The sequence below is a fragment of the Gopherus flavomarginatus genome, chromosome 6 (genome assembly GCF_025201925.1).
Source record: "Gopherus flavomarginatus isolate rGopFla2 chromosome 6, rGopFla2.mat.asm, whole genome shotgun sequence".
NCBI lineage: Eukaryota > Metazoa > Chordata > Testudines > Testudinidae > Gopherus > Gopherus flavomarginatus.
Genome location: NC_066622.1, coordinates 65064203 through 65087910, shown reverse-complemented (window position 1 = coordinate 65087910; position 23708 = coordinate 65064203). Strand labels below are relative to the sequence as shown.

At 47.2% G+C, this 23708-nt stretch overlaps 1 protein-coding gene across 5 annotated transcripts in view; it reads left to right on the top strand.

Annotated features, from left to right (window-relative positions):
• Positions 1-20068, top strand: part of USP54 (ubiquitin specific peptidase 54) — a 176818-nt gene extending 156750 nt beyond the window's left edge. For 4 of the 5 annotated variants that reach the window (XM_050959964.1, XM_050959968.1, XM_050959966.1 and 1 more), the window contains 4 exons: positions 6569-6687; positions 15385-15522; positions 17314-17503; positions 18615-20068. In XM_050959964.1, coding sequence (XP_050815921.1) covers positions 6569-6687; positions 15385-15522; positions 17314-17503; positions 18615-19198 — 1031 coding nt within the window. In that variant the 3' untranslated portion in view covers positions 19199-20068. The remainder of the gene's footprint in view (positions 1-6568; positions 6688-15384; positions 15523-17313; positions 17504-18614) is intronic. The other variant, XM_050959967.1, reaches the window with a different exon arrangement.
• Positions 20069-23708: the final 3640 nt, after the last annotated feature.

Here is a 23708-nt window from a genome sequence, read left to right as displayed (position 1 = left end):
TTGTAAGGTGCCATATTAATGCACCTAAAGTGGGCAAGAATGCAAAGTGTCTACACCCTCGAGTATTATATTTGTGTTGCTTATGTATATGTAGAAAATACATCACATCCGGTTAAAACCATTCAACAAAGAGTGGTTATTGACTAAAAATTTCACACCATAGAATTTGTATCAATGGATGTAAAACAGTCATACAAAAATGTTGATTGTTCATATTTTATACCTTTTTTTCCTCCGAGTACCCTCTGCACATTCCTACTTGTGGATCACAGCATCTGTGTCTCAAGCTCTTGGAATCTTCTAGTGAGCAATGTCCTTTTGAGCCACTTACTCTTCCCTCCCTAGGTAGGGTTTCAAGGGTGTAAAAAGGGGAGTGATCCCAGCCACCCTTCACTTCCTTCTAATCCCCAAAGGCCCAATGAGCTCAGATTACATGCAGTGTCCTTGATGTATCCCTCAATGTGTTTTTTTTTCTTCTGCCCTTCAGGGACTATATTTTTTTATTTTTGTAGTTTATCAGTTACGTAATCAGCTTTTCTTAAGAAAGAGAAGAAAAAGAAGTGGAAAGAAGGATGACAATCTGACACAGGTGTTGGCTGGACCTGTAAAAATGAGAGAGACCCCTCATCTGACAGAGAGACTTTTCAGGCCTTGTTGACTAAATCTGTCTATCTGGAAATCCAGCATCAAGTCTGGAGATACCCCTCACCAGAATGGTTCTGTGCGTGGTACAAGTGGAATGAAAGTCCTTGGCTCAATCTTGGTTGACAAAATCCTGTTGTAAGGATCCAGCACTGTTAACTCTGGAGAACCACTTGATAAAGTAGTTCAGTTTCCCCAGATCTTTCCAAGTTTGACTATGTCCAGTGCTGAGGACCTGCCACCTTCACCTCTTGGAAACCACTTGGAAAAGTGATTAAGTGCCCACCGTGATCTGCAGTGAGCACCCCAGACCTCGATGCCCTGATCTAGTCATTGATTCTGCTCTTAGCTTGAAGTTCCTGGATCCATCTGAATTGACTAATGGTTCAGCACCACTGATACTGGAAAATCACTTGCTAAAGTGTTCGTGTTACATATGAGTGGCACTGAGGTCTATGGATTGACCAGTCTGACCAATTTCAATGACTAGGGTAGGACACCATTGACTGTGAACTTAGCATAATTGGAACCAAACTCTCTGGACTGACGAAGTCTAGTGCTGTCAACTGCAGTTTTCAAAAGGACCAGAATCTCATCCTAATTTGGGGTCCAGCCATTGTAACATACCTAGAGTACAATCCATTCTAATAAGTAATTGTGTCACTCCTCCCCTCTAACCTTGGGTGCCCTTTACATGGCTTTGCTGTTGTAGCCTCCAGTCTGGACTGCTCACAAACAGCCTCCACCATGCAAGTCACTCTTAGCTATATCTCTGTGTGTGCTGCAGCCAGCCAGCCACACTTTTTCTCTTACCAGCCTTGGTTATACTTCAGGGTGACCCTAGCACTCTCCAAGTCTTAGGTTTTCCACCAGAAATATAGGTCCTGTACTGCCTAGCCCTCTCCTAGACAGTACAAATTCAAATAAAATCTGTATTTCTTTAATAGATATATCTACACTTTTTACCCCACATGGAGTTTCCCAGACACTTCAGTTTAAACACACTGGATTAAATAAAACATATTTATTAACTGCAAACAGAGATTTTAAGTGAATGCAAGCAATGCGGCATAAAAGTCAGAAATGGTTACAAGAAAAATAAAGATAAAATACAACTAGTGCCTAACTTAACAAGCTATGTTAAATTCAAAGCAAAGTTTTTCTCACCACATGCTCTCAACAATCTTACTGGCCAAACTTCTTAGAATAGCTCAGTGGTTTGAGCATTGGCCTGCTAAACCCAGGGTTGTGAGTTCAATCCTTGAGGGGGCAATTTGGTGCGAAATTCTGTCTGGGGATTGGTCCTGCTTTGAGCAGGAGGTTGGACTAATGACCTCCTGAGGTCTCTTCCAGCCCTGATATTCTATGATTCTGTTTAATGGCTGCTTCCTTTGGCCATGTCTACACTAGAGAGCTTACAATGGTACAGCTCTACTAATGCAGCTGTGCCACTGTAAGATCTCCCTTGTGGCTACTCTATGCTGACAGGAGAAAGCTCTGCCATCAACATAATGAAACCACCCCCAACAAGCAGCGGAAGCCGCTCCAGCCGAGCATCCACACCATAGCACTGTCCACACCAGCACTTCTGTCAGTGTAAGTTATGTTGCTCAGGGATGTGTTTTTTCACACCCCTGAGTGACATAAGTTGTACCATCAAAAGGGCTCAAGTAGACATAGCCTACGTCCATTCTCATGCAGTAAATCAATGGATAGAGAAGGAGAAGGAGGGGATGCCTTGGGGTGTCTGCCCCGTCTTTTTATAGTCCTGTCCCTCCTTTGAAAAGCGTTCCTTACTTCCAGCTGGGAGTAAGGTGATAGGCAGTCTGTATGAAAGGAAACTTCATGCAGTTTTTTTGCTAAGATGTAGGTTTTTGCTCCTACCTCTTTCCTGCCAAAGAATGGCCACTTAGCAGGTAATGGCCCCTCTGCCTTGTTTACAGCTGGCTGAGGTGTCAGCTTGCCCTTTGTCTCTGAGGAACTGATTTGGCTATTCCCCAAACTTCCCTGGAAAACATACTTTTAGTCATGATCTCAGCTTATGTTTAAAACGTCACATATAAGGCTGCTACGTCCATTTTGCCATGATATTACTGATCAGCAAATTATGAGTTTTTAAATGACACCTCACAAGGCATCTGGCTTTTGGTGACTCTCTGAATTACCAAATTGCTACTACAACTAGCTTCCAATTCAAAATCAGTAGGAGGACTTCAGCATCCCGTTCCAGAGTGGCTCTGGTATGGAGGGAGCACTTATCTAAGGAATCCTTGAGAGCAGCACGAGGAGTTTGTTAGCACCAGTCCAGAGTCTGGAATTGGCTAGTGCCACTGTTGCTATGCCTGTGATTCTGAGCCTTTCCTTTGGGTCAGACACATCTGAGAGCTTTCATGCTTTGCCTTTACTGAGCACTTCTTTTGTTTTGATGGAGCAGTTGTGCTTGGCACTTGAGAGCCTCAGTGAGAGGGCACTACCAATAAAGCTGTACCATACATGGCTTTGGCCTCTCTGTGGCACAAAGAGTTTTCATCAGTTGCCTGACTATCCTAATTATTTTTCTCAGATATTAGGGAATCCATGTGTATAGCTAGAGTTTGGTCCTCAGGAAACATGCATGTTGTTCCAGTCCTTGGAATTTGCTATAAATAGTTCCCTTTCATCCCTCCACAAAAGGGGTCATTGGAGCCCTCCTTAGACTCCAAACCTGCAACTTCCCTGCATGATGGTTTGATCTAGCCAGCTGGGTCAAGAAGTTGCCCTTTTTTTGAGAATGCAGCTGCCATCTTTCCCTGGCAGATGAGGAATTGGAGAACAGAAGGGTTTTAACCAAGCACAACTAACAATTAACTGGAAAAAATTCATCAGAACACAAAATGAAGTGGACTTGGAACAGCGCTCCCTTGCTTTTAACTTGGACTATCTTAAGGTGCATTTTTGTTGTTGTGTGAGCTTTCCACTCTCTGGGGCACAGGTCATCAATTTTTGCTCACTCTCCGATAACCAAATTAATGAGGTGGTTGCTCTGTATACCATTGGGGCTGCTTGTGGTAGTTGCTTTGCCACAATGGCCAGGGCAAAGGAGACTGGATTTTCCATTGCTGAGGGTGCGGCGGTGACAGGGGCGGCTCTAACCATTTCCCTGCCCCAAGCACGGTGGCACACCGCAGGGGGTGCTCTGCCGGTTGCCGGTCCCGCGGCTCCCGTGGACCTCCCGCAGACGTGCCTGCGGATGCTCCACCGAAGCCGCAGGACCAGCAGACCCTCCGCAGGGACACCTGCGGGAGGTCCACCGAAGCCGCCTGCCGCCTTCCCAGCGACCGACAGAGCACCCCCTGCAGCATGCCGCCCCAAGCACGCGCTTGGTGTGCTGGGGCCTGGAGCCGCCCCTGGGTAGTGAGACAGGTACATTTGAGCTGCTCCATGCATATTTGCTTCCTTCCAGCCCAGAGAATAATCAAGATTCAGGTCTAAAGGACTAGTTGTCCATACACCATATTATATTCAGAAAAGTAAGTATCTGCTGCATCCTCTCCCTTAATCCTGACTATGATGGTCTCCTGTGTCCATCCTACTCAGGCCATTACTTTCCTAAGCTTAATTCACATCCAGGAACTCCGATTCCATACTTTGGATATTCATGGATCTTAGATTTGGTCCTCTTAGACAATGATTGTATTTTCAAGGGTCCTTCCAAAACTAAGGGCATATGGGACATAATTACTAAAAGACGTAGCCGTTTGTTTGACTACACTCATGGCTTTTTCTTTAAAATGTTCAAGAGATCAAATAACCAAGCTTAGCCAAATTTATTGTCTTAAGAGACAACAGTACAGTACAAAAAGGAACATAAATACCCCCCCTTCTGTGGAGCAAATTCTTGCAGCATGTTCACTTTATGCAGAAGGTGTACTTCAAAGATATGTATTTCAGCTAGTAGTATTTATAGTACGATTTTACAGGTTAAACTCTTTACACACAAAATTTTAGTTTAACCCACTAGTTTGTGCCAGCTTTGTCCTTGGTACTTGTCTATAGTTTCCTATATTTAGTGTTGATGAGCTGTGAAAGTATTCCCTGTCTGTACTTGGCCGAAGTCAAAGATGCATAAATGCTTTGTACAAGTCTCCTATTTTCTAATGCAGCGGTTCTCAAACTTTAATAACCCGAGGACCCCCATTTTGATTTAAAATTTTTCACGGACCCCCAAACCTCCCCGCTTATCCCCAGGCACTGTCCCCTCTCCACTCCACCCCTCCCCCCCATGCCCTACCTCTGCCCACCTCTTTCCGCCCCCACTCCACCCCTGTCCCTCCTCTTCCCCACCTCTTTCTTCTCCCAAACATGCCCCGTCCCCGCTCTTCCCCCTTACTCCCAGCGCCTCCTGCACGCCACTGAACAGCTGTTCCCTGGTGTGCAGGAGAGAGGGAGAGGAGTTGATCAGCAGGGCTGACAGCCCCAGACATAATTCCGCCGCATCCCCACTCCTCCACCTTCCTCCCAGCACTTCCTGCATGCTGGGAAACAGCTGTTCCCTGGCGTGCAGGAGGCTCTGGGAGAGAGGGGGAGGAGTTGATCAGTGGGGCCCGCAGACCCCACTCAGTCTGCGGGCCCCAGTTTGAGAAACGCTGTTCTAATGCTAAAGCTGACCTCAGCTTTGCAAAGTAATTGTAGGTTGCTTGAAATGAGTAAACAGAATGTTGGGAAGAGCATAATAAATTCATTTAACATAACTTCCCAACACTAATCTATATAGTGTTGTTTTATTAATACCATACCTATTAATGTGGTGTATACTATGCTTAACTTTTATATAGTGGCTAACAGATGGGACTGGGGATCTTTCCATCAAAGCTCAAAGGTTGCCCGAATGCATCAGTTTGTGTATAACAATTCTTATGACAAGACTGGTGTTCAGCCACCTAAAGGTATTAAAATATACTCAGGGAATGTTTACACTACCCCCTGGATCGGCGGGTAGTGATCAATCTATCGGGGATTGATTTGTTGTGTCTAGTGTAGATGCAATAAATTAATCCCCGATTGCTCTGCCGTCGACTCCTGTACTCCATCGCGGCCAGAGGCGGCAGTCGACCCCACATCGTGAGGATGCGAGGTAAGTTGACACAAGATACGATGACTTCAGCTATGCTATTCTCGCAGCTGAAGTTGCATACCTTAGGTTGATTCTCGCCCCCCCAGTGTAGATCAGGCCTCAGCTAAGCCTAATGTTCTTTCCATAGCTTGTCTTTTTATGATCTTAGTCAGTTTGGAAGGCTGTTACTTGAAGCTCTACATAAGTCTTTCAGGTGTCTTTTTTCAATTGTGGCCTGTTTGGGAAGAGTAAAAGGTTGTAGTCACTCATGACGTGGCACTCATTTTTGGCAATTCTGCAGTCCTTGTTAATCTAGAACTCTTCAGTCCTCCTTTTTTGAGCTGGTACTGCTCGCTGAACTCCCACAAATAAGAATGTGCAGAGACCATTTGAAAAAATAAAGGTTACTTACTAGTAACAGGAGTTCTTTGAGATGAGCCTCTGCACGTTCATACTCCTTCACTCACCTTCCCCATTTCTTTGGGATCTTAGTTTCACAATTCCTGAATTAGCAGAAGGAACTGAAGAGCGATTGGAACTGCTACTCTTTTTAAACCTGTAGAACCCTGCACAAGGGCAAAGGAAGGGAAATGAGTAGCCCCAGTGGACAATCTTCACTAGAGGTTCTGAGATCTTGTGATCAGGCACTTTGATCCTGTAAGTGTGGATGTGCAGGGTCTTGTCTCAAAGAACTCTGATTACTGGTAAGTAACCTTAATTTATGTATATAGATATTCACTTTCTGTTTGAGCCAGGGCTGAGATAACTAATCATATTCCACAGTTGCAGAGTCAGATCTTGAGTTTATTCTAACTTCTTTATTTCCCTCCATAGTCTCTACAGACATAACTGTGAGGAAGCTACACACTGTAGCCAGCATGGGTCTCTCGAAAACGCCAACAGCAGAGATTGAGCACAATCTCTATGGAGCCACCGTCTCTCCTGTCTCCAAGGTAGCACCTAGAAGGTTGTGTGGTTGTGAGGGAATTGGACATTCTTCTTCGAGTGCTTGCTCATATCGATTCCAATTAGGTGTGCGCACGCCACGTGCACGTTCGTCGAAAGATTTTTACCCTAACAGCACTCAGTGGGTCGGCTGGGTTGCCCCCTGGAGTGGCGCGGTTATGGCGCCGGATATATACCCCTGCCGACCCAACGGCCCTTCAGTTCCTTCTTACCGCCCGTGACGGTCGTTGGAACTGTGGAGCGCGGCTTTGCTGATCTCCACGTCCCTAGCTACTTGTAGTTCTTTGCTGTTTATTGTGTGTATATTTCGAGTTCTTATAGTTAGTATTAGTTATTGTATTTATAGTTAGTGTATATAGTTTAAGGGAGGATCGGGGATTAGCCCCTTTCCTCCACCCCGGTACGGGCCCATGCCCAAGGCACCGGGATACAAACCGTGCTCAGCGTGCCAGAAACCGATGCCAATAGGGGATCCCACGACTCCTGCCTCAAGTGCCTAGGGGAATCCACCTTACTGATAAGTGCCACATCTGCAAGTCATTTAAACCAAGGACGAAGAAGGAGCGGGACTTTCGATTGAAACAGCTCCTCATGGAGTCGGCACTTAGTCCTGCAACGTCGGTACCAGGTGCCCAACAGATTGCTTCTGTAAGGAGCGCCCCTTCGGCCCCGGACCGCTCTGGTACCGAGAAGGAGCCCCAGCACCAACATCTGCTCGGCACTGCTCCCTGTCCCCGAGACCCAGGAAGCAACATAGCACTCCAGCTGCTTCAGCTCCACAGAAGGAGCGCTCATCGAAGATGGCTCGTCCGGCACCATCATCTGCCGTGGCACCATCGACTGTGGCACCACAGATTGCGGCTCCACCAAGCGCGGCACTATCAATTCCGGTCCCACAAGGGCCGTTGAGTTCGGTGCCTGACAGCTCCCCGGCTCACGCTGTGGTTGAGCTTGCCCTCCCTTCTACACTGTAGACTTTCTCCACGGCAAGGGAGCTCATCGCCTTGACGGAGTTGACAGGGCCTCAACCGCCGGCGCTGCCAGTGCGGGTCATACAATCCATCGGGAAACCGGCACTGGTAAGGCCACCTTCCATTGGTCCAACAGAGATACGTCGTTCAAGATCACAGTCTCACAGACGCTCTTGACCACGCCGTTCCCGCTCCTGGCGCCGCTCACAGTTCCAGCACCACTCTCCATTGCAGTACCGGTCGCACTCGTGGCACCGTTCGACATCTTGTTCGCCGGCCAGATACTCCCGGTACCGATCCAACTCATGGCACTGCTCTCGGCACCGTGTATCCCGCAGTCGCTCCAGACGAAGGGACTCGAGATCCCGGTCGACCTCACGGCACCGCTACGGTAGAAGGTCCCGGTCTTGCTCGCGGTACCGTTATAGCTCCCGGTACCGCCCCGGAATCGAGCATCGAGAACAGTGGCGCCCTCCCAGGGTCTATCAGCACCGCCATGGCCATCAAGACACACATCGGTGTCATCGCAGGCTGGTAGCGCATCCTATCCTCAGGAGCGTGACTCTGACATCCCCAGCCATATATTCCCAGAGAGCCAGAGCCACGAGCCAGGGCCTCATCACTGGTCCTTCTGGACACTGTGGGCATACCACCAAGCCCAAGGTGCTCCATCAGTGGCTCCACGGTCGGCCCCGTCAGAACACCGGGTACCAGAGGCAACAGTAAGCTGCCTCTCCACCCCCCACGGGCATGGATGAGGCTCCGATACCATCTGCAGACACCCAGGTTCCACCTGACACAGATGACGCTCCACAAGTACAGGAGCCCCCACAGGACCCCCTGGTCCCGGGCCTCTCCTCCGCCTCCTTGCCTGACAAGGCTGTGGCGGGAACATCCTCCTCAGGCCCTCCACCAATTGATCTCAGGGCCCATCAAGACCTTCTGAGACGAGTGGCTCAGAATATGAACTTACAGGTGGAGGAGGTCCCTGAAATAGGGGACCCTGTCGTGGACATCCTATTGGCTGATGCACCTACTAGAGTTGCCCTTCCTTTTATCCGCACCATAGAGGCTAATGCGGACACTATTTGGCAATCCCCAGACTTGATTCCACCTACAGCAAGAGGAGTAGAGAGAAAATATATAGTCCCCTCAAAGGGGTATGAATATCTCTACATTCACCCACCTCCTTGCTCTTTAGTGGTGCAATTGGTGAATGAACGGGAGCGTCATGGCCCACAAGCCCCAGCTCCTAAGTCAAAGGAGGCTAGGCACATGGACCTCCTAGGCCACAAAATATACTTGACTGGGGGCCTCCAACTTAGAGTGGCAAACCAACAAGCCCTCCTAAGCAGATATAACTTTAACACGTGGGTGTCCTTGGGGAAGTTTACAGAGCTTCTTCCCCAGGAGTCCCGTCAAGAATTTACGGCCCTACTTGAGGAGGGTAAAAAGGTAGCAAGAACCTCCCTCCAAGCCTCTCTGGATGCAGCAGACTCTGCAGCCAGAACTCTGCCATCAGGAGTGACGATGAAGCATATCTCCTGGCTCCAAGTATCAGGGCTTCCCCCTGAATTACAACAAACTATTCAGGATTTGCCGTTTGAAGGCCAGGGCCTGTTCTCGGGTAAGACTGACCCCAGATTGCAAAGTCTGAAGGACAATCATGTTATAATGTGCTCACTGGGTATGCCCACGCCAGTGATCCAACGCTGGACCTTCTGGCCCCAGCCACACCGCCCTTACGCCCCGCCTAGGCCGCATCAGGACTTTAGCAGAAGGCATGGTGGAGAGAATCGTCAGAGGCAGTCTGGCCCTCGAAGTCAAAATCAGGCACCCCCTAAGCCACCAGCTGGGCCCAAGCAGAACTTTTGATGGGACGCCCGAGGGCGGCCCACCAGTTGCTCTACCGGATCCTTCTCTTCCCTTTTTCAACCGCCTCTCCCAATTCCTCCCTGCTGGTCCCAGCTAACTTCAGATCGTTGGGTCCTGCGCACGGTGGAAGTGGGATACCACCTCCAGTTAGTTTCAATCCCGCCTTTCCACCCTCCTTCCCCGTCCATCTTCAGGGACACCTCTCACGAGCAATTCCTCTTACAAGAGGTCCAGTCTCTCCTAGCCATGGGAGCCATAGAGGAGGTGCCAAAAGACATGAGGGGCAAAGGGTTTTATTCCCGCTACTTCCTAATCCCCAAGGCAAAGGGAGGTCTACGAGCAATCCTAGACCTGTGAGAACTCAACAAATTCATGATAAAGCTGAAGTTCCACATGGTAACCCTGGGGACCCTTATCCTATCCCTGGATCCGGGAGACTGGTATGCCGCCCTCGATATGAAGGACTCGTATTTCCACATCGCAGTTTAGCCACCACACAGACAGTACCTCCGTTTTGTGGTCAACCATCAACACTTTCAATTCACTGTACTTCCGTTTGGCCTTTCTATGGCTCTGCGTGTGTTCACAAAATGCATGGCTGTAGTCGCCGCCTCCCTCCGGCGTTGTCGGGTACACATCTACCCATATCTTGACAACTGGTTCATTTGAGGGACTTCCCAATTACAAGTGTTGCAGCACCTGTGCATCGTCAAAGACCTCTTCGGGAGCCTAGGCCTGATGATCAACACAGAGAAGTCTACTCTGACACCCACCCAGAGGACAGACTTCATCGGAGAGGTTCTGGACTCCAATCTGGCCAGAGCCTGCCTCCCACAGTCACGTTTTCAAGCAATGGCTTCAATTATTTGAGGTCTTCAAGCCTTCCCAACAATGTCGGTGCACACCTGCCTCAGCCTAGTAGGTCACATGGCCTCCTGCACCTTCGTGACCAAGTATGCGAGGCTATGCCTCTGTCCCTTTCAAACTTGGCTTGCTTCAATATACCAACCACGCAGAGACAGCCTGGACTCGGTGCCCACTATTCCCCGGAAGATTCTGGGCTCCCTAACCTGGTGGCTAAACCCCACTCTAGTCTGTGCAGGGATGCCATTCCACCCACCGCAACCCTCGATGGCCCTAACCACGGACGCGTCATCTCTGGGTTGGGGTGCCCACCTCAAGGGCCTTCGCACTCAAGGCCTCTGGTCGCCTCAAGAGCTGGCCTTACACATCAATGTGCGGGAGCTGAGAGCAGTCCGTCTAGCATGCCAGGTGTTTCGAGACCATCTCCAAGGTCATTGTGTATCAGTGTTCATGGACAACAGCATGGCCATGTTTTACATAAACAAGCAGGGCGGAGCATGCTCCTCCCTCCTTTGTCAAGAAGCCGTCCAGCTTTGGGACTTTTGCATAGCTCACTCAATCGATTTGGTAGCATCTTTTCTCCCAGGAGTCCAGAACACTCTGGCGGATCACCTCAGCAGATCCTTCCTGTCTCACGAGTGGTCGATTCGTCCGGGCGTCATCCATTCTGTTTTCTGGAAGTGGGGGTTTCCCCACATAGACATCTTTGCCTCCCGAGAGAACAGGAAATGCTAGGTGTTCTGCTCCTTCCAGGGATGCTTCCCGGGCTCCCTCTCAGACGCATTCTTGATCCCGTGGAAGAGGCACCTACTCTATGCCTTCCCACTGTTTCCACTTGTCCACAGAGTCCTACTCAAGCTCCACAGGGACAGCGCCCACCTGATCCTGATTGCTCCAGTATGGCCGAGGCAGCACTGGTGCACCATGTTGTTCGACCTCTCAGTGGCAGAACTGATTCCCCTGCCACTCTGGCCGGATCTCATAACACAGGACTTTGGCAGGCTTCACCATCCAGACCTGCAGTCTCTTCATCTCACAGCATGGTTGCTGCGTGGTTGAGCCAGTCTGAGTTGCATTGCTCTGCCTCAGTCCAACAGGTGCTCTTGGGCAGTAGGAAGCCTTCCACTAGGATGACATATCTGGCCAAGTGGAAGCGTTTCTCCTGCTGGTGTGCTCAGCGTAACTCAGTTCCCAGGCAGGTGTCCATTCCTACTGTCCTGGACTACCTCTGGTCCCTGAAAGAACAGGGCCTAGCGGTCTTTTCCATAAAGGTGCATCTGGCAGCCATCTCCGCCTTCCACCCAGGGGAAAATGGCCTATCAATCTTCTTTCACCCCATAGTTTCAGGGTTCCTCAAGGGATTGGAATGTTTGTAACCTCAAGTCAGACGCCCGACCCCTACCTGGGATCTCAACCTGGTGCTAGCCAAGCTTATGGGTGCTCCTTTCGAACCACTGGCCAGCTACTCACTGCTGTACCTTTCCTGGAAGACAGCCTTCCTCGTCGCTATTACTTCAGCAAGACGAATATCTGAGCTTCGGGCCTTGACAGCAGACCCCCTGTATACGGTATTCCATAAGGATAAGGTACAGCTGCGACCACACCCCTCCTTCCTCCCTAAGGTGGTGTCCGCCTTTCATGTCAATCAAGACATCTTCCTCCCGGTCTTTTTCCTGAAGCCGCACCCATCGTGTCGGGAACAACAGCTGCACATCCTAGATGTTCGCAGGGCTCTCGCCTTTTATATCGAGAGAACAAAATCCTTCTGAAGGTCACCTCAGCTCTTTGTAGCTGTGGCAGACCGGATTAAAGGCCTTCCAGTCTCATCCTAACGAATTTCATCTTGGGTAACATCCTGCATCTGCACATGCTATGATTTGGCTCACATTCCGGCTAGCCACCTCACCGCTCATTCTACTTGGGCTCAAGCTTCATCTGCCACCTTCCTGGCCCATGTTTCCATCCAGGAAATATGTCGGGCAGCTACCTGGTCATCTATTCACACCTTTGCCTAACATTACGCATTGGTTCAACAGTCCAGAGATGATGTAGCATTTGGCTCAGCAGTTTTGCATTCTGCAACATCTCACTCCGACCCAACCGCCCAGGTAAGGCTTGGGAATCACCTAATTGGAATCGATATGAGCAAGCACTCAAAGAAGAAAAGACGGTTATTCACCTTTGTAACTGTTGTTCTTTGAGCAGTGTTGCTCATATCCATTCCAATCCCGCCCTCCTTCCCCTCTGTCAGAGTAGCTGGCAAGAAGGAACTGAAGGGCCGTTGGGTTGGCAAGGGTATATATCTGGCGCCATAACCGCACCACTCCAGGGGGCGACCCAGCCGACTCACCGAGTGTTACTAGAGTAAAAATCTTCCGACGAACGTGCACGCAGCACGCGCAAACCTAATTGGAATGGATATGAGCAACACATCTCAAAGAACAACAGTTACAAAGGTGAGTAACCGTCTTTTCCAGCAGCAAGAAAAGTGAAAAAATTCCATATGAAAGGCAGTGGGGTCACTCATATTGAACTTTAAAGAAATAATTTTATGTAGTCCTACTTGGGATTGAGCACTAAGAAAGTGGGTGACTTGAGGTCACTGTTACACTCTAAATGGTGACCTCTTCAGGGATATGTGGCCTCACAGTTTCAGAGTTAGTACCTCTGATTATACTATAATGGAGTGTAGGGAACCATTTTGCATTGCAGGGAGGTAAGCTGGATGACCTGACATATTTTCCATTGCTAACTCCTAGGAACTGCCTCTTCTTATTATATCAACTGCTTTGACACTGTCTCCTTTATTGGATTATGTCATCTTGCATGTTTTGAAAGTAGAGAGTTTAACATAGTATAATGTACAAATAATAGCTGACCTCTAATGCTCCTTGGTCCACTCTGAGTAAGAGAAGGTAGCAGTACCTGCACTACAATTTGTCTTGTGCTGCTGTTTCCAGAACCTTCAGAGCACATGTTCTAATTCAGTTGAATACTGCTCAGTTTTCATATTCTACAGCTTTTCTAAGAGAAGCCAGTTAAATAATTAGCTGTAATATTTTGGTACCTATACCTGAAAGTGTCTGAGCACCTAAAAAAAAAAAAAAAAGACACATAGAGGAACCTGCTTATCAAGCTGAGAGCAGAAGGAAAGAGGTAAAAAGAACCAACATTTCCCACTCCAACATAGAATAAACCACTTGCTAGCCACCACCAGAGATGGAAGGAAGCAAATAATCATAGTGAGAAGAGTTGTGAGAAGGCTTCCACACTCTTCAGATTATATTTTGAGATAGTCATCAATTCCAGCCCTGCTTATCTCAGCTGCTGTAATGGAGCACAAAGCAGCGAGCAGTCCCTTAGGTAGACTCATCCCATTAAGTCTTTAAATCCTGTCTTTAAGAAATTATAAGATATAAAATCTCCGTTAAACATGTATGCCAATGTACATAATAAGATGAAAAACTGATCATGAGAATACTATTTTTATTAATGATACTTAGACTCAATTGCTTTATGCTCTTGGGTTAGACTTGAATGAGAGGCTTCAGAAAATACTCCTGAGGCTGAGGGCATTCTGCGCCAAAAATTTAAAAATACAATATTTTTAAATTCTGCAAGTTTTATTTGTCAATAAATAAATGCAGAGGCTCCAGCATGGCAGTGGGGAGCACAGGCCACTGGCTGCATGAATGTGGGAAATCACCCTGCAGCTCCCCACCCCTAGGACTCAGCAGTGAGGCTGCACTCAACCCTGACACAGCACAAAGCCTGGGTCTGTCCCAGAAATACCCTGGGGCCCTGCCCCTCTGCACCAGGCGCACCAGGTGTGGGGCAGGCAGACTCAACCAGGCAGGATCCAAATGTGGAGGGTCTCAGTGTGGGGGGATCCAGGTGTGAAGTGAGAAGATTGTGTGGGACAATCTGGATGCAGGCAGCTCAGTGGGGGGTCTAGGTTTGGGGGGATCTGGATGCACAGAGGCTCGTTGGAGGGGTTCCAGGTGCAGGAGCAATGGGACTCTGCAGGGGCTTCCAGGTGAAGGTGGTTGGGACTCAGCAGAGGAGTCTGGATGTGGGGGTCTCAGCAGGATGGTTCAGGTGCTGGGAGAGTGTGGCTTGGGGTCGGTGTCTGGGTGCAGCTAGTTGGAGGTCAGTGGCATGGAAGTCTGGATATGGGGGCTCAAAATGGTGCCAAGGGTGGGGCATCAGGGTTGAGTTTGAGTGCAGGGACCTCGGTGCAGGGCTGGGCATCTGGAGGCAGGGAGTCTGGTTGCAGGGGGAGCTCCAGATGCAAGGATTGTGGTTCAGTGGGGTGGGGTTCAAGTATGGAGGACTAGGGGGGTTCTGGATGTACAGGTGAGGCCTGACAGGGGTGTCTGAGTATGGGAGGTCCGGATGCATGGGGGCTGGATGGATGGTGGAGCAGCCCCCCATACAGTGACCCCTCCCCCCATAGCTCAGGAGCAATGCAGGGAGGAAGCAGGTGAGGATGCTGAGCTTCCTGCAGCTGAGGGGGGTTTCTGGGGGTGGGTCTGACACAGCCTCAATCACTCCTTGCAGGGGAAGAGGAAGTCCAGTCCTTTCCTGCCTCCAGCCCAGCTGGGACTAGCAGCTGTTCCCAGCTCAGGGTAGGAGCCACTGGCTGGGGTGTCCCCAGCCCCATGATGATTTACCTGTCTGCCAGCTGCTGTGGGTGCCTGAAACAATGTACCTGCACTGCTAGGGAATGGTGCACAACTGCTCTTGCAGCTTCCCTGTCAGAAAGTCATTTTTCTGCAGGGAAGCAAAGCAATCTGTGGGGGACATTAATTTTGCACACACACAATGGCGCAGAATTCCCCCAGGAATAAGAAAATGAAGGATTAATGTATTTCACTAAGTACATCATATTCTTATCAACGTCTTCTTCTGAATCACTGTGCAATGCAGTTTTCCCTGGAGAGATCTTTCTGAATGTGGTAACGTTGTCTGCAGGTTGCATATGCCAGAGGCCATAGCAGGGAACCAGAAGAGGAGATGTACAGTGCAGAGCATTTCCGTCGCATTGCTCGCAGTCTCAGTGGGACAGTCATCACAAACAGGGAAGACACTCTGGTCTCCTCTCATAGTTTTGTAAGTAAAATGAACCTCAGCATTGCGGAGATGACCGCTTGGAATAGAATTGGGGGCTGCTTTTCCTCCTCCTTTCCCTCATCAACTCCACTACAAGTAGTAAACAGAAAAGGCGCACAATTGAACAGCATTGATACCAGTTTAGAAGGATGAACGTTTGTTCCAGTGAATCATTCCCTTTTTTCCTCTGTTGGATGTCAGCTTTTATTTTACAACAACCAGGCTGTCTGCTTTTAGAGTCATCACGCCTAGAATTTTGCCAAGCAAAACTTGTGTATGTGTGCTAACAGGGCTAACCCTGGTAAAGGGACACAGTCAATCTGAAGTTTATCCATTTTCGATATTGAATAACTTAAAAATCCCAGTTTTTAATAGATCCCCAATAAACAACATGGGCTGTGATTTAACAAAATAATTCTTTAACAGTATATATAAGGAAATGTTTGCTTTTGTTAGTGTTTATAAGGCATACCTTCCTCAAGAAATAGTGGTTATACACAAAGTGCTGCACAAAGTAAACAACTTGAAAACAAAGAGAAACTGTTTTTCTCCATCATCTTTGTTAGTACTCTCAGGTTAGGTGTAACAAATCTGAAACTTGAAAAATGTACAGTATTTTCAGGCAGAAGTTAAGTGTTTTTTTCTTCAAGTTGATTATGACCTTTCATCTGATTAAGTAAAGTTAAGTTACTCTAAAACCATTTTTTGTTTAACTTTTTTAAACCTTACCTGTCTATATTTCATTTCTGAACAAATTCTAGTGGAACTGGATGTAAGGTGAGGTGGGTATTGGCTTGCTGACCCTCCTGCTGAAAGGGCAGGGAAAGTATTTTCCCTTGGTCAACATGATTATTAATGGAATGAAGACTGTTGCTGGGTCTAATTGCACCAAATAATGTTCCCCTTTCAGAGTTTCCCCAAATTCATTTAATTGAAAAGCAGGGATTTTTATTGAACTGTAAGTCTGAGAAAAGCAGGAATAGATTGCTGTCAGTGTTTAGCTGGGTGATTTCTTTGAGGAGGGGAATCTTTAAGAGTATGCAGTAACGTGATGTATTGGTTTTGTTCTGATTTTTCTCTAGCCATGTTTAGACTTCTTCAAAGGAAAGCTAAAAGCATTAGTTTTGTTTGAAAGCAGCAAAATAAGAATGGAAGAGGCTGAGTTGCAAACTCAGTGTTAAGCACAGTAAATGCTATAGCATAACTCAAGTTTTAGCTTTAGGCCTTGTCCAATCACACAAGTTGTACAAGTTTAACTAAAATTTGTTTTCAAATCAATTTAATTAAACCAGTACAACTCTCATTTGTAGGTAGGGCCTTAGCCCAATCTTGCACTGATGCAAAAGCTCAAACTCCACTACCATATCAGAAAGTTGTGCCCTACATCACTGTTTAGCTCTTAGTAAAGCACGTTTAGCAAGGAAGAGGCTTCAGCAGTGTGTATTTTCCTGGCATCTGTGGCCCAGTCCTTCAAAAGGTGATTCAGAAAGAGCAGAATGATTTTTTTTTTCTTGCACAAGGTTTCTGCTGTTATTCTGAGATGCGAGTATTATGATGGGTTTTTTTCTGAGCAGGTATGTTGGGTTTTTTTCTTAGCTGTTAGGTTACCAAAGAGCCTTTCTGGGTGGGTATTGTTACCTTGCATTTCTTTCTCTTTCACAGACAGATTCATGTACTTGTTCTGGTGACTCATCCCTCTCTCCTTCCTGGATCCCCACCATGTTTGCTTGATTGAACCCAGCTTTGTGTTTAATCATAATTTGTGGTTTCTTTCCTTTCTCATTTTGTCAAAAGGAAGCATCAAATGTGAGGAAAATGCCAAAGGAAACCACGCACCGTTCTTCCAGCTCCACCACCCTCCCTTTTCCCCACGATCCTTCTGTGTTACCATTTGATCCCCACCACTACCCAACCCAGATGCAGAACCTGTCCCATGATGTACTGATGCCTAGCATGGTGGGCAAAGCACGTAGGCCATCAGGTAATCACAGAACTCTTCACCCTCCTGCATGATCAGAAATGCTGTATGTGATTCTTTCCCTGCTTTGCTGAAGTACAGGTCTTTGGATCTTGTCTGCCATAGTGATGGTTTTATCAACTGCCTGAATCCCTTCAGAAATTTGGAAGGATAAATTGCTTTTTCTTTCTTTACTGTCCCTTCTACACTGCTTTAATTATGCTGTGCTATATGGATATAACATGAGGGGACAGTCTTTGTTAGAGGTATGGCTGTTAATTATTTAAATAGTTATGGTAATATTTTCATTACGTATACACAGGAGGGAGGTACCTGGCCAACAAAAGTGTCTGGCATAACCCAATGGAACTCTTTGGCATCTATAGCATCCTCTGGTGCACCTGGCATTGGCCACTGTCGGAAGACAGGATACTGGCTAGATGGACCTTTGGCCTGACCCAGTATGGCCATTTTTATGTTCTTTTAACACACCATTCCTATTAGGTCATTAGCTATATTACACTGTTTTTAACATTACAAGAAATGAAGCTATAAATGATGCACACATTCCTCAGAGATGACCCAAAGGTCCACCCAGTTTTTTTTGTACTTAATTGTGCTTGTGGGAAGGGTGCGAAGCGACTACCTGAGGAGGAGCTGGTTATTAGTACTGTATTTCCTCAAAAATCACGTGTGTGTGTGAGATCTGTTGGAATTACAATCCCTGTTGGTGCTACAAATTCCTGCATGGGAGGCCACCATGAAAGTTATCAGGAAACCTCTAGAACATATGTCTTTAATTTTCTTGTTGGGCTCTTTCTCAGGTGACCTTGAACATGTTACAAAAAGTGCTGACTATTTAGGAAATCTAGTGTCCCATTAGTGTGTGTGACAGCACCTGCAGAAAGACAGGTTGGAGCTCTTTCCTGGGGGTGAGTTGAGTTGCAGAAGGAAAGTGAATGCAAGGAGTGTGCTGCTTAGTTTTCACTAATTCCGAATCATGGGTCAGTAAATGCCCTGGTATAAGGTTGGTTCAGTTACCGTTCATATCAGCTGTGAGCCACAGTTAAAGAGGTTTTGAGAGGAAAATAAATTAAAATATAACTGACTGAACTCTTCCCACTGCTCCCCACAGGAGATCAGAAGAACGTCCAGAAACTTCTGGTTGTACCTGACTGGGGTGAAACTTTCCGAGGTGAAGACCACCCAGGTATGGCACTGAGCTACAGGAGCCTCCCTTGCACACAGAAATGCTCTTCTTCCCAAGGTCAGAGGCCTCTTGTTGACCAGCATATGGGAGGTGGAGCATCAAGGATCTCTGGCCATTGGCTGCAGATGAACCACACTGCCAGACAAACAACAACACTGCCAGACAAACGAACATTGCAGTCGGGATACACTGCCCAGCCAGACAAGGGATTAGAGGAAAGCTTCCTCCAGCAGCCCTCTCAACGCCAAATGCAGGAGTCCTATGCCATCAGTTGCAGGCCACGTCCTAGCACAGACTACAGTACCTTCAGAGTACCACAGGGGCTTTCTTGGGACCCTGGTGCCTCTCATGGTTGCCCGGTGCCTCCTCCGCGTACCAAGGCCGCTGGACCAAGGAGAGTAGATATGCCCCCAGAAGAAGACTGGCGTCAGAACAGCTTTATCCCCCAGCCTGGAGGACGGAGAACATTGCCAGTGCACATGGTGGATGGGACTTTCTTCTGCTTCTGAGGTGCACCAAAGGATGATGGCCCGAGCAGCAGCTACTGCTGCCACCTTGCAGAATAGTGGCTGGTGAGGTCTTGTTCCACTCAGTGTGTTCCCAGCATTGATCAAACCCCCTTGTGAGCAGACTGTCTGAACTATAGCTGTTGCTGAAGTGCAGTTAATAACAAGGCAGCCAACTCTTCAGTCAGTAGCTCTGCTAGTCTTGTCTTAAAATGTAGCTATACGGTATGTGGAAACTAATTGCACTGTATTTCTTTGCCTGAATTGATGTCTGTGGGGGGAGCTCTCGGCTATTCCGATCCCAGCCCCTCTCAGCAGTAAGCACTATAGTCCAATAGTAGGTATAAGGGGCACAGGCTATGGATAAGCTCACAAGTGCACGTTTATTTTGAAGAAAGATGTACCATTAACAAAAAGGGCCACTTTTTAAAGGACTCAAGCATGAAACATAGTTCTGCTAAATTCATTGCATACAAAGCCAATATGCTATTTTCCATTTGTTTTCTTCTCCCTCTCTCTCTTGTGTTATCTACTGGGGGAAAAACTGATCCACCTTCCAGGTTCCAGCAAATCTGGACACGGCAGGACTGGTAGTAAGTGAGGCAAACCCAACGTTCAGTGTGCTGAGACTTCAAGCACAGGCCACAGCTGTAGTTGCTACTGTGAAGGGGGAGGGAGACATTGCCCCAGAGTAAACCAGAACTTTCCCCATTCCTTCAGGCAAACTAACAATGCTTCAAACAGAAACAACTGTTAATGCTGCACACTTAATTACACCAATGTAAACACAGAATAAATTTAGCTATTTTAGGGTCAAACATGCTTGCTTTTGTAAGTATTTTTCAAATAAATCTATGAAATAGTTCTATTTAACTGTCTGTGTATGAATCATCTTCATTTTTTATTTGGTTTTACTCAGCGACTTGCCTGAAAGCTTTGATTTGTGTTTTTTTAATACTCTAACTGGAATAATAAAAGCTACATATAAAGTTGTTTGCAGTGTTGTTATAGCTGTGTTGATCCCAAGATATGAGACACACGAGATGAGTGAGGTAATATCTTTTTCCAGACCTGAAGAAGAGCTCTGTGTAGCTCACAAGCTTGTCTCTTCCACCTCACTCACCTTGTGTCTCTCATACATACAGGTAGTTAATTAATAATGGTAATTTATTAACAAATCATTTATAAAGAAGCACTTGTAATTAGAGCAGAGGACTGAGTCAGGAATACAGTATTCTGTTCCTGACTCTTCCAATTCCTCTTGTTTGCTTTGTGGACTAGTTGCTTCGCCCCTCTGCGCTTCACTTTCCCCTGTAAAACTGGGTTACCCTTTCTCTCTGGAAAAGTATTTTAAGATGTCTGGATGAGAAAAATGTTTTATATGTGCACATAAGTGTTGTACATAGTCAAGGTCTTTTTAGTCTCCTACAAAAGGGTCATCTAGAAATGGTCAGTCTGTGTCACTTGCTCAACTGAGCCAGATGGTGTCTCATAGAGTGAGCTCACCTAGTTGTCAATAGTCCAACCAATGTCTGATTCAGGATGACCTGCTCGGGCCTTACATTCACACAAAGGAATTCAAAAAGCTGGCACAGTGAGGCCAGCAACAGGCCCTGGCCAGGCCTGGATTTTTGTGTTAGAGCCTTCCTCCTTCTCTGGCTACACCCAGCAACTGCCATTTCATAGAGGCAGCAGCCATTCTTTTTAAGTTGCCCTGCTGGGCCCATATGGGCTGCTTCCTACTCCTAGTCCTTGTAACAATTGGAGGACCAAGTATTGTTGATTCCATCAGTGGTTGACCCAGGGAGGCCTTTCTGGGCAACCCGGGATGTCCAAAAATTACTGCCTTTCTCTTCTTATAGGGACACTTCCTAGGGCAGGGTGCAGCAAGGCAGCAGGGTCTCCAGCAGGAGGCAGCGAATGCCCGATGCATCCTGTCACATACCTTCCCTGGCAGAATGGGCCTGGGGGTTTCATCTTCACATCAAACATTCTAATGTCTCCTCCTGCCCGGGAAAATAAATCTGCATTCTCATGCTGTAGTACTAGGGAAGCACAGAGATCCAGCGCTGAGTATCACCTTGTGTTCTTCATTGCCTGCGTCCACTGTAATAAGGGAGTATAGTCCATTGTTACATAAAACAGGACTCCTGCTGTCATCATAACCCACCTTATAGCCCAGCATTCTTTCTCTATGGGGGAGTCTTTTGTCTCTCGCTTTTGGAATTTTCTGCTCAAATACAGAATTGGGTGGGCCACTCCTTGGATGTTTTGTGATGATGCGGGTCTTAGGCCCACTCAGTGCATTGGTTTGCAGAATAAATAGTAATGAGAAATCTCTGGGCCACCGCAAAATGTCCCTGATCTTTTGAAAGATTTCCTCACACTGCCTTATCTGCTGCTTCAGTGCTGTGTCTTTGTGAGGTCTGTCAGAGGTGAAAAGTGGGGTATCAAATGGCAGTAAGAGCTCACTAAGCTTAGGAACACTCACACTTGATGAAGTGGGTTTTAGCCCACAAAAGCTAATGCTCAAATAAATTTGTTAGTCTCTAAGGTGCCACAAGTACTCCTGTTCTTTTTGCTGATACTGACTAACACGCTACCACTCTGAATCCTGTCACACTTGTTTCTTCATCTTAGAGGTAAGGATTTTCTTCAGCTTCTCTGTTTTGTCCTGAAGAGACTGGATTGGGCCATTTCCCATGAGATATCCAGAATATCTAGTTTCTTGCATGCCAGATTATCGAGGGTTTGGAGACAAAAGCAGATGTGTGTTACAATAGGTGTGAATTAAGAGTTGGACTTTAAATCCAATTCTTTTTTTCCCCTACTAAAGTACAGTCTAGGCATTGGAAAGCCTAGACTGTACTTCAGTGCCCTCTACTGCTTCATTTTAAAAGGTCCTTGTATTACTATTGTGTCTAGAATACTACTTGTTTGTTTAGCTTAATCTAGTATCTTCATTATTCTTGTTTAATTTCTTAATTTTCATTCCCATCTCTCTCTTCTCAGGATTATACTGAACACAGAGGTCAAATTTATCAATATTTCCGCTGTCTGAGAGTTTGGGAGTCATCTGTTTTTCCTTTTGTATCTAAATATTTGCCATTGTAATGCCTCTTTGATAACAATAACTACGTTTGTAGGTTGTGTCACATATAGCCATTCACGTTTTTCTGCAGTATGCTCCTCTGTTAACATCCATTTACAAAACTGCCTTCGTTTGGGTGTCATGCCAATTTAATGATCTGTATGTTTTAATAGTGTCACTGAGAACTTTGTACTAATCTGTAAATCCATTGAGCATTGTCTTAAACCAATACTTGTTTGGGATTTCATCATTAGTGTCGTATATTGTACTCATAAAATGCCAGGTTGTCTGGTGCAGGTTGGGCATTTTGTGCTGCACTGCTGGCAGACTCTGGCTATAAGGCTGGCGTATCCCTCTGCAGGAGGACAACTCCAGTGCAAGGGGAATCTCCTGGTGGTGTAGAGCTGGCAGAGAGGCTCCTACCCCCATAGGCGCTGACTCCGTGAGTGCTCCGGGGCTGGAGCACCCACAGGGAAAAAGTGGTGGGTGCTTAGCACCCACCAGCAGCTCCCCGCCCCAGCTCGCATCCGCCTCTTCCTCTGGACTCACCGCGTGCCTGCTTTTTCCCCCGGCTCCCAGCGCTTGCACCGTGAAACAGCTGATTTGTGCAGCAAGTGCTGTGGGGGAGGAGGGGGAATGCGGTACACTCGGGGAAGAGGTGGGGCCAGGGCAGGGATTTGGGGAAGGGATCCCATAGGGTCAGGGAGGGGGCAGAGTTGGGGCAGGGACTTTGGGGAGTGGTTGGAGTGGGGGCAGGGAAAGGGTGGGGGCGGGGCAGGGCCGGGGGTGCAAGCACCCACCGGTGCTGGGGAAAGTTAGTGCCTATGCCTACCCCAATCTCCCTTAACCTGCTGTTGGGGATGAGGATAGGGTAAATCCAAAGAAATGCACATTGGAAAACATAATTCCAACTATACATATAAAATGATGGGGTCTAAATTAGCCATTACCACTCAAGAAAGATCTTGGCGTCATTGTGGATAGTTCTCTGAAAACATCCATTCACTGTGCAGCAGCGGTCAAAAAGCGAACCGAATGTTGGGAATTATTAAGAAAGAAATAGATAATAGGATATCATATTGCCTCTGCATAAAACCATGGTAAGCCCGTGTCATAGTATCTTTCCCCAATCTGAACCTTAGAGTCCAAAAGTTGGGGTACCAGCATGAATTCCTCTAAGCTTAATTACCTGCTTAGATCCAATCAGGAATTCCAGTGCCTGATACACTCTGGTCCCCCCAAAACCTTCCCTGGGGACCCCCAAGACCCAGACCCCCTGGATCTTAACACAAGGAAAGTAAACCCCTTTCCTCACCATTGCCTCTCCTAGAATTTCCCTCCCTGGGTTACCCTGGAAGATTACCATGATTCAAACTCCTTGAATCTTAAAACAGGGAGGAATGTCCCTTCCCTTTCTCCCTC